General features: G+C 43.5%; 1 protein-coding gene across 6 annotated transcripts in view; it reads left to right on the top strand.

Moving 5' to 3' along the window:
- Positions 1-18,793, top strand: part of LOC132833266 (microtubule-associated protein 9-like) — a 207,597-nt gene that overhangs the window by 150,283 nt on the left and 38,521 nt on the right. For all 6 annotated transcript variants that reach the window (XM_060851426.1, XM_060851425.1, XM_060851421.1 and 3 more), the window contains one exon: positions 5,287-5,432. In XM_060851426.1, coding sequence (XP_060707409.1) covers positions 5,287-5,432 — 146 coding nt within the window. The remainder of the gene's footprint in view (positions 1-5,286; positions 5,433-18,793) is intronic.

Below are 18,793 nucleotides of genomic sequence, written 5' to 3'. Positions count from 1 at the left end.
GCCACAGCACAGGGTATCCAGACATTTTTCCTTGGCGTAATAGAACAGCAGGGTCTGAGGAAGCTCAGGCTTTCAAAGCATGATTGCTAATATATGAACCCATCCTGGAATACATTCTTTCCAATGGCAAGATTATTAGGGGCATGGATAAGGTGAATAGCCAAGGTCTTTTTCCCAGGATGGTGGAGTTCAATACAAGAAAGCATAGGCTTAAGGCAAGAGAATGAAAGGAGCGTTTTCACGTAGAGAGTAGTGAGTGCATGGAATGAGCTGCCAGAGAAAGTAGTGGAGGCTGGTTCAATTACAACATTTAAAAAGCATTTGAATAGGTATATGAATAAGATTATAGGGAACAGGCCAAATGCTGGCACATGTGTTTAATTTAAGGTATCTGGTTGGCATGGATGAGTTGGACCAAAGGGTCTGATTCCATAATATACAACTCTAAGGTGGATATATATTGCAAGTGGCCATTAAAAGCATCATGATTCTAAATTTTTCTTTTTTATTATTCATTCACGGATATGGGTGTCACTAGGTAGGCCAGCATTTATTGCACATCCTGAGCTGCCTTTGAGAAGCTATTTTCCTGAACCTCAGCAGTCCATGTGTTGTAGATAGACCCACAGGGCCATGAGGGAGAGAGTTCGAGGAATTTAACCCAGTGACACTGAAGGAATATATTTCCAAATCAGGTTTTGGATATGGACTGCTTCAGTATCAGAGGAGTCACAAATGATGCTGAACATGAAGGATTGTCAAAGCCATTTTCAAATTTATAATGGAGGGAATGTCATTGATGATGAGCGGAAGGTGGTTGAGTCTAAGACATAATCCTGAGAAACTCCTACTAAGTTGTCCTGAACTGAGCTGACTAACCTCGAACTATAGCAATATTTTCTCTGTATGACTCGATGTAAATCTTAACAGATTTCTTCCAGGCTCCTGTTTATTCATATCTGCAGGATTTCATGAACAGTTTCCCAGAACTGTACCTAACAGATGATTGACTGGCTGAGGTGACCATGATGGCCCTATCTTCTTAATCTTGCCCTTCACTATCAGGGAGCATACCTCCACCAGTCAATCTCTCTAATGAGAGAACAATCATTTGCTTTGTGCGATAATGATGATTTTAAATTTTACTTTCACGAAATGCATGTGTGCCAAATCTCCAGTTATGACCATTTCATCAATGAGGCAAATCATATGTGGATTGCTTCAATGGCTGGATCGCCACATAGAACATAGAACAGCACAGCAGAGGAACAGGCCCTTTGGTCCTTAACTTGGCGTTGCGTTAAGAAAACATATGGGGGTGTTTTGGCTTTCATTACAAGGGAGATCAATTTTAAGACCTGTGAGGTTTTGCTGCAGCTCTACAGGACCCTGGTGAGACCACACATGGAATATTGTGTCCTGTTCAGGTCACCCTATTATAGGAAAGATACAGAGGCTTTGTAGAGGATACAAAGAAGGTTTACCAGGATGCTGCCTGGACTGGAGGGCTTGTCTTACGAAGAGAGATTGACTAAGCTCGGAGTTTTCTCTCTGGAGAGAAGGAGGAAGAGAGGTGACTTGATCGAGGTGGACAACTAATAAGATGTATGGTTAAGTCACTAGCCAGGGATTTTTCCCCAGGGCAGGATTGACTGGCATGAGGGGTCATAGTTTTAAGACATTTATTTTACATTAGGATTAATCCTCAGCACAACATCGTGGGTCAAAGGGCTTGTTCTATGCTGTACTTTTCTATGTTCTATGTAAGCTGAAAATGTGTTGCTGGAGAAGCGCAGCAGGTCAGGCAGCATCCAAGGAACAAGAGATTCGACGTTTCGGGCATAAGCCCTTCTTCAGGAACTTGAAGAAGGGCTTATGCCCGAAACGTCGAATCTCCTGTTCCTTGGATGCTGCCTGACCTGCTGCGCTTTTCCAGCAACACATTTTCAGCTCTGATCTCCAGCATCTGCAGACCTCACTTTCTCCTATGTTCTATGTAATCCAGCTGTCCTTATCCTGTCTCTGAGGAGTGACCGTCTCCCTGTACATTCTCTCAATTTCTCCCTCAGCCTCCCAGATGATCCATAATTCATCCAGCTCCAGCTCTAGTTCCCTAACTCGGTTTTCAAGGAGCTGGACTTGGGTGCACTTCCCGCAGATGTAGTCAGCAGAGATATGTGAAGTGTCTCTCACCTGCCACATTTTGCAAAAGGAACATGCAACTGCCTATCAGCCATACCCCACTAATCTGAAAGCCCACAGAGGAGTAGACAAGGAAAAGAAAAGAAAAAAAAAGAAAACCTGAAAACGTATCGAGTTTACAGACTCTTAGTAAGGTTAGAGGAGGTGGGTAGAAGGGAGGCCCTATGGTGTAGGGTCTCAGGTTTAGATCTCACCAACTTAAAAATTTCCTGGGATCCCTCGTTTCTCTCCGCCCTCTCTCCTCACGGCTCTGACTCAAAATGGAGGCCTGACTCTCGAGGTAAGTCCCTTTTTAAGTGGGCTTGGTTCAAGAACTCCCCACATTCATTCAGGCTTGGTCCAGGAGTTCCCCACATACATTTGGGACACTACCAATGCCCTTCACCTCCTGTCTGACAGTTGTTTCTCCAGCCCCCAATGCCTTACCTTCACCATGAGATCCACTCCCTGTATATGTTCAATCGTCACGACAAAGGGCTCTAAGCCCTCTGTATCCTGCTCTCCTGCCGACCCAACACTCCTTTCCACCAACACACTAATTTGATTGGTGGAACTGGTCCTCGCCTTCAACAACTTCTCCTTTGAATCCTCCCACTTCCTTCAGATCAAACGGGTAGCCATGGGCACCTGTCTGGGTCCCCACAAACCTGCCTCTTCGTAGGATACGTGGAACATTCTGTCTTCCGCAGTTACACTGGCACCACCTTTTCCACCGCTACATTGATGACTCTATCGGCGTCCCCTCATGCTCCCACAAGGAGGTTGTACAGTTCATCACTTCACTAACACCTTCCACCCTGACCTTAAGTTCACTTGGACCATCTTGGACACCTCCCTCCCCTTCATGGATCGCTCCATCTCCATCTCTGGTGACCGAAAACACATGAAAATCTATTTTAAATCCACCGACTCCCACAGCTACCTCTTCTCCCACTGCCTCCTATAAAAACACTGTACCTTACTCCTAACTCCTCTGCCTTTGCCATATCTGCACCCAGAAGGAGCAATTCTACTTCATGACTTCAGATGGGCTTCTATTTCAAGGACCACAATTTCCCCTCCCACATGATCAACAATGCCCTCCAGTGCATCTCCTCCATAACCCACGCCTCCGCCCTTGAATCCCACTCCTCCAACCTCAATAAGGATAGAATCCTCCTGGTCCTCACCTTCCACTCCACCAATCTCCAGTTACCGCGCATTATCCTCCACCATTTCCATCACCTACAATCAGACCCTACCACCGCAGATATACTTCCTTCCCCAGGTGTAAAACCTGCACCCACATCTTCCCCCTCACCTCCACGGAAAGCCGCAGAGGATCTTTTCACACCATGGGTGGGTTGGACCGAAGGGTCTGTTTCCATGCTGTACATCTCTATGACTCTATGACCTCATCTACTGTGTCTACTGCTCTCGATGTGGTCTCCTTGACATCAGGTAGGCAGGACACGAACTCGCAGAAGGTTTCAAGGAACATCTCTGGGACACACGCATGAATAACCCCATCACCCTGTTGCCAACCATTTCAACTTCCCCTTCCACTCCACTAAGGGCATGCATGTCTTGGTCCTCCGCCACCTCCAAACCAAAGCTACCTGACAACTGGAGGAAGAATGCCTTATCATCCATGTTGGGATCCTCCAAACACATGGCATCAACTAGTTTCCAAATCTCCTCTTCCCCTACCTCATCCCAGATCCAACCCTCCATCTTCTTGAAATGTCCTATCTGTCCATCTTCCTTCCCACCTTTCCACTTCAACCTCTCCACCGTCCTACCACCATCACCACCCACCTGGACTTACCTATCGCCTTCCCAGCTACCTTTCCCCACCCCACCCTGCTATTTTTCTCTCAGCCCCTCCCAACCCTCTCTTCCCTCCTGACACTCCTGATCAAATGCTTATGCCCGAACTATCAACTCTCCAACTCCTCGGATGCTGCCTGACCTGCTGTGCTTTTCCAACATCACAGTTCTCAACTCTGATCCCCAGCATCTGCAGTCCTTACATTTCCCCTGGCCCTCAGTATACTCTTTCTGCTTTCCCTTTCACTGCTGTGGTGAGGTGTACACCCAAGTGAGATTCCATTCACCTTTCTGGCCCTCATATGGAAGATCATTGAACCTCTTAGGTCACTTTATTCACTTTGAAGAAGACGCATTTGTGCTGCTCAATTCTTCGATCACTTCCATCACAACTGCTTGATTTGAGACCCTCTTTCTCCCAATGATGGGGTACAGCACTTCACCGTACTCCTTTATAGGGTAAAGGATTAATTATACCTTTAATAATCACTATAGAGCATCTATGCAAGAAGCCGTTGCTGTGATGATATTAGAAAAAGATGGTACTGGTCTGGATAGGTTTTCTCTTATCCATATTCATGCCCTGTATTGCATTTAGTACAACATATTAATGTTCATTTACCTGTGCTTAAACTTAAGACCATAACATTAATTTAGAATTCAGCCATTCTGACCCCTACAATAGTCTGTTTATCTAGAGATCCTTCCATTGATGGTGAGGATAATAATCACTTCTGCATTCTATGACAGGTCAGGAACCCCAGATTAGGATGCTTATGTTTTGTTTGAGTTAAACATCAATGACAGTCCCTCCTCCTCTATAAACAGACTGGTTCCTGACTGGATTTTGTCCTCCTCCTCTGCAAAAACATCAGTTCCATTAAAATTTTGCTTGTTGATTCAAATTTTGTATTTATTATAAGAAACACTTGTTCTTGGTCCTTAGAACCCAACATTTACTTTCCTAATCATATGCTTTGTCCATTTTTAGAAATGCAGACTAATCAGAGATGTCAAGATTAGAGTGGTGCTGGAAAAGCACAGCAGGTCAGGCAGCATCCGAAGAGCAAGAAAATTGACGTTTCGGGCAAAAGCCCTTAAACGTCGATTTTCCTGCTCCTCGGATGCTGCCTGACCTGCTGTGCTTTTCCAGCACCACTCTAATTTTGACTCTGATCTCCAGCATCTGCAGCCCTCACTTTCGACTAATCAGAGATGTGTTAATCTAGTAGTTACATTACCGAACAATTCAACTAAATGTCCTTTTTCTGATAGGCTTTTGAAAAATGGAAAGAAGAGAAAGATACGCATCAGATGGAAAAGCTTAAGAAACAAAAAGAAATTGAGAAAGAGAAAAAGAGAAAAGAAAAGGAACATGTAACTGAAAAGAAGACAGAAAATATTGCAGCATTAATTAAATGGTAGGCAAATTGCATCTTTGCATTGTTGTAGAACTGTATGTTCAGACGCATGCAGATTACATTTGTTAAATTCATGCTATTACCTGCAAGTTATACTGGAACATTGAATATTTCCCATGATTAGGTATTTACAAAGCCTCCTAATTATCCCCAATCTCCATACGATTAATACCCCTGAACAGAGATTTTCTCTGCTGTTGTCTGTGAAGATTACAGCAATTGATGAGTTGCATCATGAGTTTGGATTTTGCATCAGAGCACAAGCATGAAGAACTTAAAATTTGTGTCACTTTTCTCTGCTGAGTCAAAAATGGGAATTCTGACTCTGAACTATCTTGTGCTTCCATCTCCCAGATTTGTTATTGTCAAATGACTTGGCACTCTACTCACAATGTTTATATGAGTTGCTCCTGGTTTGTAGTAGTTCTGCTGGATGTTACTGATGTCTGATTACTAGGCCATTGTTGACCTGGGTGAGACTTTATCCCTTATCACTGTAAGTATCGAAGAACAAGCAGGACTACATATTACTGACACCTCTCATGAGTTTGTTGACCTGGTCAAGCTTCACACCTTCAGCCCTTGCGCAAAGCTTAGTTATGAAGGAGTCAAATTATTGAAGAACCTTTAACTCAGATTTTGGACGAAGAAGTGTATTCCACCAAGTATACACCCCATAGATATTTTTAGGTTATGAATATGTTACCCATATTTGCCTAACAATATTGTGCCTACAAATGTAATTCCAACAGGTAAAACATTATAGGTGATAGTCATGGCATGCTAATGAAGACACCGAGGTTCCTGAATTTTCAAGATGGGTAGGCTGTCGAGAGTGTGGTGCTGAAAAAAGCACAGCAGAGCAGCATCCAAGGACCCTTTATCAGGAACCATGAAGGGTTTATGCCCAAAATGTCAATTCCCATGCTCCTCGGATGCTACCTGATCTGCTGTGCTTCTCCAGCATTACACTCTCGACTTTGATCTACAGCATCTGCGGTCCTCACTTTCTCCCAAGTTGAGTAGGCTGACCCATATAAGAACATAATATTAAAACTTTAACCCACCATCTTGAAACAGAACATTTGCTGCCCACCCAGTGAAGTTCTCTGGTTCTCCTTCTAAAACTTCATGTGGGCCTGGAAGATTCCTTCCAGTGACTTTTATTTTCCATGCAATTTTGTTTTGAAATTACATAATTATCTTTCCAATACAAAATGAAAGAATGAACTTAAAATTTGTGAAGAGATGAATAATTATCATTTTCATGTCTGAGATGTAACATGCTACTTTTCATTTTCTCACTGTTCAAGGCCCCAAACATTCCATGGTGAAGTAGCAATTTGTGATTTTTGTTTACTTTTAGTATTTTGTAATCACAACTTACAGGGTGAACTCCTCTGCATTGGGGAGACCTAATGCTGGTTGGGTAGTGCTGATCGTAGTCCAGTTCACAAGCATGACTTGAAGTGTCTGAGATCTGTGACATTAATTCACCCTAGTCTTGCTTTCATGCTCACATCTTTGGCTGAGAGCAATGTTCCAATGAAACTCAGTGCAAGTTTGAGGAATGGCAGTTCATCTTTTGATTAGGCACTTACAGTATTCCAGACTCAACGCTGAGTTCAATCATTTTGACTGTAAACTCATTTTTATTTCTTTCTTTGCACACCTAAATTTCTCTTTCCTTTCTTATTTATGCTTTAAAATAATAGCACAACTGCTCTTGGCACATATTTTGTTTCCTTGTTCCTTTGCATGTCAGTTCAGTCCTTTAAGACTAACATTTCTGTCATTCAAATACTTCTTCCTTTCATCCTTTACCCAATCATTCTTTAATCAAAACTTTTCACGGTCTTTGCCTGAAATGGATGAAAACTTGTGCTGCTTCCAAGAGCCAGGCAGATGAACTGCATTTGAGGGAGGCCATAATTATGAATCTCAATGGTGAAATGGACTTTAGCAATCCAATTCTGAAAACCTTAGAGATAGATCAAACTTCCTGATTGCTAGAATTAGGAGACTTTTTTACATTTGTACTTGGATTTCATGAATACTCATGAAAATACCAGCTCAGATACACAATTGTGTATAATAGACATTCAGCTTGCAAAGATATTTAGGAACAGTGGAGAGCCCAGAGTAACACATGCAAAAGTTAAAAGATTAGCATAGGCTTAGAGGATCAGAAGTAGAGGCGAAGTGTCAAGCACAATGCTGACTAGATGGATCACTGCCATGTGTTTGCAGATCACCCCGATCTATATAATGATGGCACAGAACAATCCTGTTATCATTTTTGACATGAATGTAATGAAATTAGTGAATAGAATACAGAATATCATTTATTGTCACATTGTAGAAGTACAGTGAAAAGCTTTTACAAATGCTGCCTTTTATGGTGCCACCTTAGGTACAAGTACCAAAGAACAAATCTTGGATGCAGCAGAGAAATAAAAAAATATTTTTGAAAATATGTTTGAAAGAAGACATTGTTAAAGGATTGACATTACAGTAAAGTAAAAAAATTCAGCATGACATTGTAGCAACTCAGCAGAATGCCTCCGCATTTGTTCTGACCGCCTGCACCAGACTGCAGTCCAACAGCTATCTCTGCTCTGCTCCAAGCCTCCAATTCGCTCTGTGCCAAGGTAAGTTCCAGGACAGCCTCCCTCGCGCCGGTCTCCGCCTGGGACTGCCTCCTGTCACGCTGTTCTAGAGCTTGATACCCACATACTGCTCCAGGACTCTCAGCCCATGCACATTCTGGGACTTGCTGCCTGCAATCTGTTCCGAAATTCATAGCTTACACGCCTTTCCGGGGCTCACTGAACATAGAACATTACTGTGCAGTGCAGGCCCTTCAGCCCTGGATGTTGCGCCGACCTGTGAAACCAACCTGAAGCCCATCTAACCTACACTATTCTATTTTCATCCATCTGTCTATCCAATGACCATTTATATGCATTTAAAGTTGGCGAGTCTACTACTGTTGCAGGCAGGGCATTCCACATCTCTACTACTCACCGAGTAAAGAACCTACCTCTGACATCTGTCTGATAAATATCACCCCTCAGTTTAAAGCTATGTCTCCTTGTGCTAGCCATCACCATCCGAGGAAGAAGGCTTTCACTGTCCACGCTATCTAACCCTGTGATTTTCTTACATGTCTCAATTAAGTCACCTCTCAACCTTCTTTTCTCTAAAGAAAACAGTCTCAAGTCCCTCAGCCATTCCTCATAAGTTCTTCTCTTCATACGGGGCAACGTCTTAGTAAATCTCCTCTGCACCCTTTCCAAAACGTTTCCTCATCCTTCCTATAATGCAGTGACCAGAACTGTACGCAATACTCCAAATGCGGCCGCACCAGAGTTTTGTACCCCTTGCAGCATGGCCTTATGGTTCCAAAACTCAATCCCTCTAACAATAAATGCTAACACACCATTTGTCTTCTTAACAACCCTACCAACCTGGGTCACAACTTTCAGGGATCTATGTACCTTTAGATTAGATTAGATTACTTACAGTGTGGAAACAGGCCCTTCGGCCCAACAAGTCCACACCGACCCGCCGAAGCGACAACCCACCCATACCCCTACATATACCCCTTACCTAACACTACGGGCAATTTAGCATGGCCAATTCACCTGACCCGCACATCTTTGGACTGTGGGAGGAAACCGGAGCACCCGGAGGAAACCCACGCAGACACGGGGAGAACGTGCAAACTCCACACAGTCAGTCGCCTGAGGCGGGAATTGAACCCAGGTCCCTGGCGCTGTGAGGCAGCAGTGCTAACCACTGTGCCACCATGCCGCCATACCTGGACACCGAGATCTCTCTGCTCATCTACACTACCAAGAATCTTGGCATTAGCCCAGTATCTTTATTCCTGTTGCTCCTTCCAAAGTGAATCACCTCAAACTGTTCTGCATTAAACTCCATTTGCCACCTCTCAGCCCGGCTCTGCAGCTTATCTATGTCCCTCTGTAACCTGCAACATCCTTCAGCACTGTCCATAACTCCACCAACCTTAGTGTCATCTGCAAATTTACGAACCCATCCTTCTGCGCCCTCATCCAGGTCATTTATAAAAATGACAAACAGCAGTAGCCTCAACACAGATCCTCGTGGTACACCACTAGTAACTGAGCTCCAGGATGAACATTTCCAATCAACCACCATCCTCTGATTTATTTCAGCTAGCCAATTTCTGATCCAAACTGCTAAATCATTCTCAATCCCATACCTCCACATTTTGTGCAATCGCCTACTGTGGGTTACCTTATCAAACGCCTTACTGAGATCCATGTACACTACATCAACCACTTTACCCTCATCAACCTGTTTGGTCACCTTCTCAAAGAATTCAATACGGTTTGTGCAGCACGAACTACGCTTCACAAAACCGTGCTGACTATCCTCTCCTATAATCTTTTCCAACACAACTAATGTAAGGCTCACAGGTCTATAATTACCAGGGTTGTTTCTACTCCCCTTCTTGAACAAAGGGACAACATGTGCTATCCTCCAGTTTTCTGACACTATTACTGTAGACAATGACAATATAAAGACTACACCCAAAGGTTTGCAATCTCCTCCCTGGCTTCCCAGAGAATCAAAGGATAAATCCTATCCAGCTCAGGAGACTTTATCTATTTTGACACTTTCCAGAATTGCTAAGACCTCGTCCATGTGAATCCCAATCCCATCTAATCTAGTAGCTTGTATCTTAGTATTCTCCTCAACAACATTGTCTTTTTCCAACATGAATACTACTTAGGCTCTGTTCTAGGGATCGCAGCCCCGTGTGCTGCTCTGAGACTTGCAGTCCTATCCAGTTCTGGGGCTCGCAGCCCATGGGCCAGTCCGGGGCACGGAGACCACACACCATGTGCCCATCTGGGCCTCACAGTCTGTGTGCAACTCTGGGGGCTCACAGTCCATACAATGTTCCCGGGGCTCAGAGCCCATGCCCGCGCTGGGAACTCACAGCCCACACAATGTTCCTGAGGCTCACAGCCCATACAATGTTCCTGAGGCTCACGGCCCATACAATGTTCCTGGGGCTCACAGCCCATACAATGTTCCCGGGGCTCACAGCCCATGCCCCACACCGGGGGCTCACAGCCCACACACCATTCTGGGGTTCACTGTCCATGCTCTGTTCAGGGGCTTGCAGCCATTTCCTATTCCTGGGCTTGCAGCTGATATGCCATTCATGGGCTCGCAACCCACACACTATTCCGGGGCTCACATTCCTCGCATCATTCCCGGGGTTTGCAGCACTCACACTGTTCTGGGGCTCACTACCTACACTGTGCTCCAGGAGCTTGGAGCTCACATGATGTTCCACGGCTCACAGCTGACGTGCTGCTCTGGAACTCGCAGCCCCCACTCTGTTCCAAGTCTTGAAGCACATGCGCCGCTTCAGGGGCTCACTACTCATGCACCATTCCAGAGCTGGCAGGCTGCATGCCATTCCAGGGCCCACGCGCAGTCCTGAGGCTGGCATCCCACATGCCATTCTGGGTGTATAACCCATTTGAGGGTTTGCAGCCCATACACTATTACAGGGCTTGCAGCCCACGCACCACTCTGCGGCTCACAGTCCATGAGCCAGTCTGGGGCAGGCAGTCCACACAACGTTTCAGGGCTCACAGCCGAACTGCTGTTTTGGAATTTGCAGCCCATGCTCTGTTCCATGGCTCGCTGCCTGACCTCAAAGCATCATAGATTCCCTAAAGTGTGGAAACAGGTCCTTCGACCCAACAAGTCCACACTGACCCTCCAAAGAGTATCCCACCAAGATCCATCCCCCTACCTTTTAACTCTACATTTACCCTTGACTAATGCACCTAGCTTACACATCCCTGTACAGTATGAACAGTTTAGCATGGCCAATTCATCTAACCTGCACATCTTTGGACTGTGGGAGGAAACCGGAACTCGGCATTCCAGGGCTCGCAGCCCACTCAGCGTTCCAGGCCTGGAGTCCACATGGTATTCGGCGTTCCAGGGCCTGCAGCCCACCTGCCGTGCCAGGGCCCGCAGCCCACATGGTATTCCAGGGCTCGCAGCCCACTCGGCATTCCAGGGCTTGCAGCACACTCGGCGTTCCAGGGCTTGCAGCCCACTCAGCTTTCCAGGGCTCAGTGCCCACTCAACATTCCAGGGCTCACATCTGAAAGACCAAGAGCATTGTGGAAGACCTCGCACACCCCTCACTCAAACTCTTCTCCCTCCTGCCGTCTGGCAGAAGATTCTGGAGCATTCAGTTTCTTACGACCAGACTGTGCAACAGTTACTTCCCCCAAGCCGTTAGGCTCATTAACACTGTATGATCGAACTCTTTCCCATCTGAAATTCTTTACATGACTTCAAATTGCTGCTAGAACAATATCTATTAATTATCACTATTTGATTGCACTGTAATTTGTGTGCTTTGCACTTCTTATGCTCTTTATGCAGCTAAAAACAATGACTGCAGATGCTGGAAACCAGATTCTGGATCAGTGGTGCTAGAAGAGCACAGCAGCTCGTTGGATGCTGCCTGAACTGCTGTGCTCTTTATGCAGCCCTGTATATGAAGGTGTAGTTTGTGCTGTCCATGTAGCACCTTGGTCCTGGAGGAACTCTCTCGTTTTTTACTGTATCAGTTGTATATGGTAGAAATGACAAATAAAATCTACTTTACTACTACTCCACTATATTCCAGAAAGTGATTATTCTCAGATCCAGCTACTCAATGAAAGCTGCCTTTGGCAAGGATTAGGATGCAATCCCATGCTAGTGGTATCAAAGCTGATAGCAGCCCTAAAGTAGTGGTTTCATCCAAGTCTTACTGGAAACCTCTGTGAATTGTTCTAGCCAGGCATCTACAGTACATCCTCTTCAGAGGATCTGATTTTTCTGTAATTTTACATTGATCCAAAGATACAACCAATGGGCTTTGCTGCAGTTTCATGATTTCATGTGAAAGGAACGTAGGAACATATCAGCCAATCGCACCTGCTTTACCATTTAATATAATAATACTTCAACAGCTTTTACCCTCACGATTCCCACGAATCTTTACACCACTGGGATTCAGAAATCGAACAATTCCTATTTTAGCTATACTCAGAGTCGGAGTTATCACAGCCCCAGTGAAAAATATTCTGCATTATCTGTTCCTCTTACCAAAGTGGATAACATCATATTTTTCCACGTTATATTTCATTTCCAATGTTCTTATCAATTTACAATGATGGATTATACTATAGGCCTCCTAATAACCAGTGGGATCTGGAGGAAAGAGATGTAGGCAGAATATGGAAAGATGTAAAAACAACAGGATTGTTGCAGTAGTTGATTTTAACCTGAAAGTGTGTTGCTGGTTAAAGCACAGCAGGTCAGGCAGCATCCAAGGAACAGGAAATTCGACGTTTCGGGCCAGAGCCCTTCATCAGGATTTACTCGTTGATTTTAACCTGCACAACATTGACTGGGACTCTCTTGGTGTCAGGGTCTTTGATGGAGCAGGTACATCCAGAAGAGTTTCTTGAAAGAGTATGTAGATAGTCTAACTTGGGAAGGGACCATATTGGCATTGTACTGGGGAATAAGCCTGGCCAAGTGATCAAAGTTTCAGTGGGGGAGCATTTTAGGAACGATGGTTGTAATTCCATAAAGTTTAAGAACAGTTATAGAATTGGGGGAAGGCTTAGTACAATAGTACGAAAAAGGAACTGGAGAAATTAAATAGTGAGCAGCTGTTTAAGGATAAATCTACATCTAAAGTGTGGGAGTCTTTTGAAGACCAGTTGATCCGAGTTCAGGATCAGCATGTCCCTTTGAGGATGAAAGATAAGGTTGGCAAGATTCAGGAACCCTGGATGACAAAAGATATTGAAAGTTGAGTGAAAAAGAAAAAGGAAGCATATGTAAGGGTTAGAAAACTGAAATCAGACAACGTCCTTGAGGAATATGAAGGAAACAGGAAAGACCTTAAATAAGGAATTCGGAGGTCTAAAAGGGGCCATGAAATATCCTTAGCAAGTACGGTTAAGGAGAATGCTAAGGCATTTTAGGAGCAAGAGGGTAGCTACGAAACAGACCTGCTGAAGCGCAACCCACCCAGACCCATTCCCCTACATTTCACCCGTTCACCTAACATTACGGGCAATTTAGCATGGCCAATTCACCTAACCTGCACATTTTTGGACTGTGGGAGGAAACCGGAGCACCCAGAGGAAACCCACGCAGACATTCTGACGCTGTGAGGCAACAGTGCTAACCACTGTGCCACCGTGCCGGTAAAGATTTAATGTGAGAGGAGGGAGGGTTTAAAGGAGATGTACAGTGGAAAATGTCTTAGAATGCTCCCCCAGAGGAGGTGCTAGAAGCAGATACAAAACCAGCATTTAAGAGGCTTTTACGCAGGTGCATGAACTGGCAGAAATACCATGTGCAGATAGACGGGATTAGTTTAGAATGGCATCATGGTTGGCACAGACATGATGTGCTAAAGGGCCTGTTCCTAAACTGTACTTTTCTGTATTCCAAATCTGTCCAAATCCTCCTGAAATCACTTCACATCTTCCAAAGATTGCTGCTTACTTTTGTAATCATCTGCAGATTTTGAAATGTTACATTTGGTCTCCAAATACATATCAAATCACTGATCTGTATCGTGAAAGCTGGGGTTTAAGTACTAATCCGTGTGGTACCCCATTATTCATAGATTGCAGATGTGAGAAATACCCAATTATTGCTCCTCTTTGTGTCTTCCTTACTGAAAACAACCACAGAGGGTTTAATCTTAAGTTTTTTGGTGTTTTGCTTCAAACATTTTGAGGGATTTCTTGCTGAATTTTATCACAGACTCCTCATTAATTACAAACCCCACCCCCTTTGGTGTTCTTCATGTCCGATTCTGTCCCCTTCTTACCAAATCTTCAGAACAACTTGCTGAATATCTATTGAATCGCAAAATCATGGAATCACTGGAAGACAGGCATCCCTTGCTCCTGCACTATCTTTAAAGTCCCATTTTGCACAGATAGACTGGAGCTGCCCTGATACTTGCCCCAGGCATGACAGTTGGAGAAATACGTACTCTGCTTTGCAGGCAGAGACCTGGAGTTCCTCCTAAACAACTTGGTGCCAATGTGGGTATCACTTCCTCCATTATCAACAGTGGAGGCCACCATCCCTAGTCCGAGGTTGTCAAAACAGCAACCAACTCAGGTATCTATTTCACAGCCGAATGTTGCATATTTTCAATTTTCCAGTACACTTTGAGATTGCTAGCTAGTCATATGTCAGGTGCTTGTAAGCTGTCAGTGCAAAACAGCATTCACTCTCTCTTAAAGGTACAGTACACACCTTCAACTTCATAACATTTAAAGGGAATGGAATATAAAAGTAGGAAAGTTTTGCTAAACCTGTACAAGGCACAAGTCAGACCTGTGGTGGAGTACTATGAATGGTTTCAGGCCCGTTGTCTTAGGGTAGATTGATTGATTGAGTTGGAGGCGGTCCAAAAAAGGTTTACAAGGCTGTTAGCGGGTATGAGAGACAGTCTTTTGAGGAGAGATTGGGTAGAATGGGCCTGTACTCATTGGAATGAGAGCAGTCTTTATTGAAATACAAATTTCTTAATGGACTTGACAGGGTAGATGTGAAAAGGTGGTTTCTCCATGTGGGAGAGTCAAAGACTAGATGGCATAGTCTCAGAATTAGGTTCACACATTTAAGTCAGAGATAAGGCAGAATTTCTTCTCTCAGAATGTTATGAATTTCTGGAATTCTTTACCATAGTTGTTGTTGTGACTGTGCAATTAAATGTGTTCAAGGATGAGACAGATTTTTAATCAACAAGGGAATCATGAGTGATGGGGAAAAGGCAGGAAAGTGGACTTGAGGAGTATCAGATCATTGGTTCAAACTTGATGGACTGAATGGTGTATTTCTGCTCTTACGTCTATAGTTTTAAATGTTCTTTTACAACAATATTATTAATTAGCTTTTTTTCATTAGATTAAAATAGTTTGTCCACTAGTTGGCGCATTCATATGCTGCTCTAGAAAAGCATCCTTAAGACACACCAGAAACTTAACTTCCAGAGTTTTAGTGTTTATTCGGATGCCCATTCTATGTGCAGACTAGTCATTCATGTTTACTGTATTATTCAGGCTACAAGTTTCTCTCATCTACCTCTTAATACCTTACCCACTGTTACCATTACTATTTGGTGGCCTATAAATATCCTAACCAATGTCTGCTGGCTGTTGCTGTTTCTAACATCCACCAAACCAAATTTCACACATTGCTCTTCAAATATGAGATCCTTCCTTACTAATGTACTGACCCCATCTTATATTATTCCAATTCGACCTCCTTTGACTTCTTGTCTGTTCTTCCTGAACATTGAATACCCTTAAATATTCAGTCCCCCATCCTAGTTATCATGCAGCCATGTGTTTAGAGTGGCAATTTTATCATAACTGCATACCTCAATTTGTGCCTTTCAATCATTTATCTTGTGAATAGAATGCCCTTTGTATTTTTATCATCATTCCATATTTGTGGCATACTTGATTCTTGACTTTGTTTGACCTATCTTCTAATTTCTCGAGCAGCTACTTGACTTTGTATTACCAACTTTATTTCCTTACAATTTGGATTACACCTCAGGTTCCTGACCAACCAAAGCCCAACAGCACTTAAACAACTTGGTGAGGATATCAGTCTCCAGTCCTGCTAAGATGTAAACTTATGCAGCTTATGAACTTATGAACTTATGAACCAGCTTATGCAGGTTCCAGAACAAGTTTCCTCCTTACACAAGTTTCAATGTGTCAATTGTCCTGTTCTAATATTAACAATCTCATGGCATTGAGAGTAATCTTGAGATTACTGCTCTTACGATCATGCTTTCTAATTGCTTGCCCAATTCCCTGAAATCTGCTTTCTGGTCCTCACCCCTCTTGCCAATGTGGACAATGACTTCTGGCTGACTCCCTTCCCTTGAACAATGCCTTGCAGCTACTCTGTGACATCCTTAACCCTGACACCAGAGAGGAGAAAGTGAGATCTGCAGATGCTGGAGATCAGAGCCAAAAATGTGCTGCTGGAATGAAGGGCTTATGCCCGAAACGTCGAGTTTCCTGTTCCTTGGATGCTGCCTGACCTGCTGTGCTTTTCCACCCTGACACCAGAGAGCCAACACAACACTTTGGAGTCATGTTTAATGCTGCAGAAACATCTGTCAAATCCGCTAACTGTGGAATTTTCAATCACTATTGCCTTTCCATTCTTCATACTCCCATCGTAACTACTGAGATATCCTTGGTACCATGAACACATTTCCAGCTGCAGTACCTTGAAGGACCATACCTTCATATGTTTTTAAAATGGAATACTGATTAACAAGAAAGATGCAATCGGGCACTCCTGCACCTGCCTGGTTATCTTAGACTGCCTGGTCGTCACCCATTCCCTCTCTGCCTCGAAATTTAGGATCTCCGTGTTATCACCTTCATATACATGCTCCCCTCATTGTTCTTTGCTTCATAGCTGCAGAACAGCGATTGCAGCTGTTGCTTCGTCCAAACCTGAGAGTTCAAGCTTGTGAAGCTGGTTGACACATCCTGCATTTGTAATTGACTGGCTCTAAGACTGATATGTTCATGACTTCATCCATACCACAAGATATACACTCTTCTTGGCCCATCCTGTAATTCTAAAAATTATTTGTTAAACTTGGAATAAGAAAGAGCTTACTACAAAAACTTAACAAACCATTTTTAAGAAAGAGAGAGTAAAATGCCTACACAAATTAAACAACCAATTTTCACTTGAGAATTACGGGATTATACTGTATAGAGGAAGCCCTTCAGTCCATCGGGTCTATACTGACAAAAATACATTGCTACCTACACTAGTCCCACTTTCCTCCACTAAGTCCATAGCTTTGAATGCTAAAATACTTCATATTTCCATCCAAGTACTTTTTATAAGTTGTGAGGATTCCTGTCTCAATTATCCTCCCAGTACATTCCAAATCCCCTTCTTGGTGAAAAGGTTTTTGCCTCAAATCCCCTCTAAACCTCCTGCTTCTCATTTTAAAATTATGTTCATTCTTTGACTAAGGGAAACACCTGCTTTTTATCAACCTGTCATAATCATACACCTCTCCCAGGTTCCCCATTGCTCCAAAGAAAATAACGCAAGCTTATCCAACCTCTCTTTATTGTTGAAATGCTCCATCCCAGGCAACATCTTGGTGATCTCTTTTGCACCTCCTCTAGTGCAACCAGACTCTTCCTGTAGTGTAGCGACCAGACAGCAAAGGTATCTTTTAAAAGTCGTTTCAACTATGGCCAAGCCAAACTTCTATACAGCTCCAACATGATCTCCCTACTCTCATAATCTATGCCATGACTGATAAAGGAAAGTTTCCCATATGTCTTATTAATTACCATATTAACCGGTCTTGCCACTTTCAGGTATCTGTGAACAAGCCCTCCAAGTTTCCTCTATTCCTTTGAATTTCCTACTGTTTTGCCATTTATTGAATATTCTCTTCTCTCTTTCTGTATCCAAAGTGCATCAGCTCACATTTATCAGGGTTAAATCCCATCTGCCACCTATATGCCCAATCCATTTGAAACTTCCTGAAATCTAACTGTCAATCATCTGGCCAATCTTATTGTCATCCACAAATTTACTTATCATCCCCTCCACATTCTCATTTCATCTCATTTAATGATCACAAGTACTGACCCAATCTACTCACCAATAAGCTGCTTTCCCTGTACTCATGATGCTGCACTGATCTCAATATACAAAGACATCTTGATCAGTATTTCATTTCTTCTCGCGCTCTGAAGACCTTTGATTGCAGTAAATCTAAAATGCTTAGAGTCATAGAGATGTACACCACGGAAAAAGACCCTTTGGTCCGATTTGTCCCCGAGCCATTTTAGGTGGAACAATAAAGCAAATTCAATTCAATATCCTAAATTAACCTAGTCCCATTTGCCAGCAGTTGGTCCACATCCCTTTCAACCCTTTCTATTCATATACCCATCCAAGTGCCTTTTAAATATTATATTTTTTCCAACTTCCCACCACTTCCTCTGGTACCTCATTCCATTCAAGCACTGCCCTCTATATGAAAATGTTGCCCCTTGCGTCACTTTTAAACTTGCCTGTGAGACCATTTTCAAGGGACTCTGAACCTGCATTCCAAGGTCTCTGTTCAGCAACACTCCCCAGGACCTTACCATTGAGCGTATAAGTCCTGCCCTAATTTGCCTTTCCAAAATGCAGCCCGTCACATTTATTCTAAATTAAACTCCACCTGCCACTCC

Source organism: Hemiscyllium ocellatum, chromosome 36, assembly GCF_020745735.1.
Source record: "Hemiscyllium ocellatum isolate sHemOce1 chromosome 36, sHemOce1.pat.X.cur, whole genome shotgun sequence".
Taxonomy (NCBI): domain Eukaryota; kingdom Metazoa; phylum Chordata; class Chondrichthyes; order Orectolobiformes; family Hemiscylliidae; genus Hemiscyllium; species Hemiscyllium ocellatum.
This window is presented reverse-complemented; position numbering and strand designations above follow the sequence as displayed.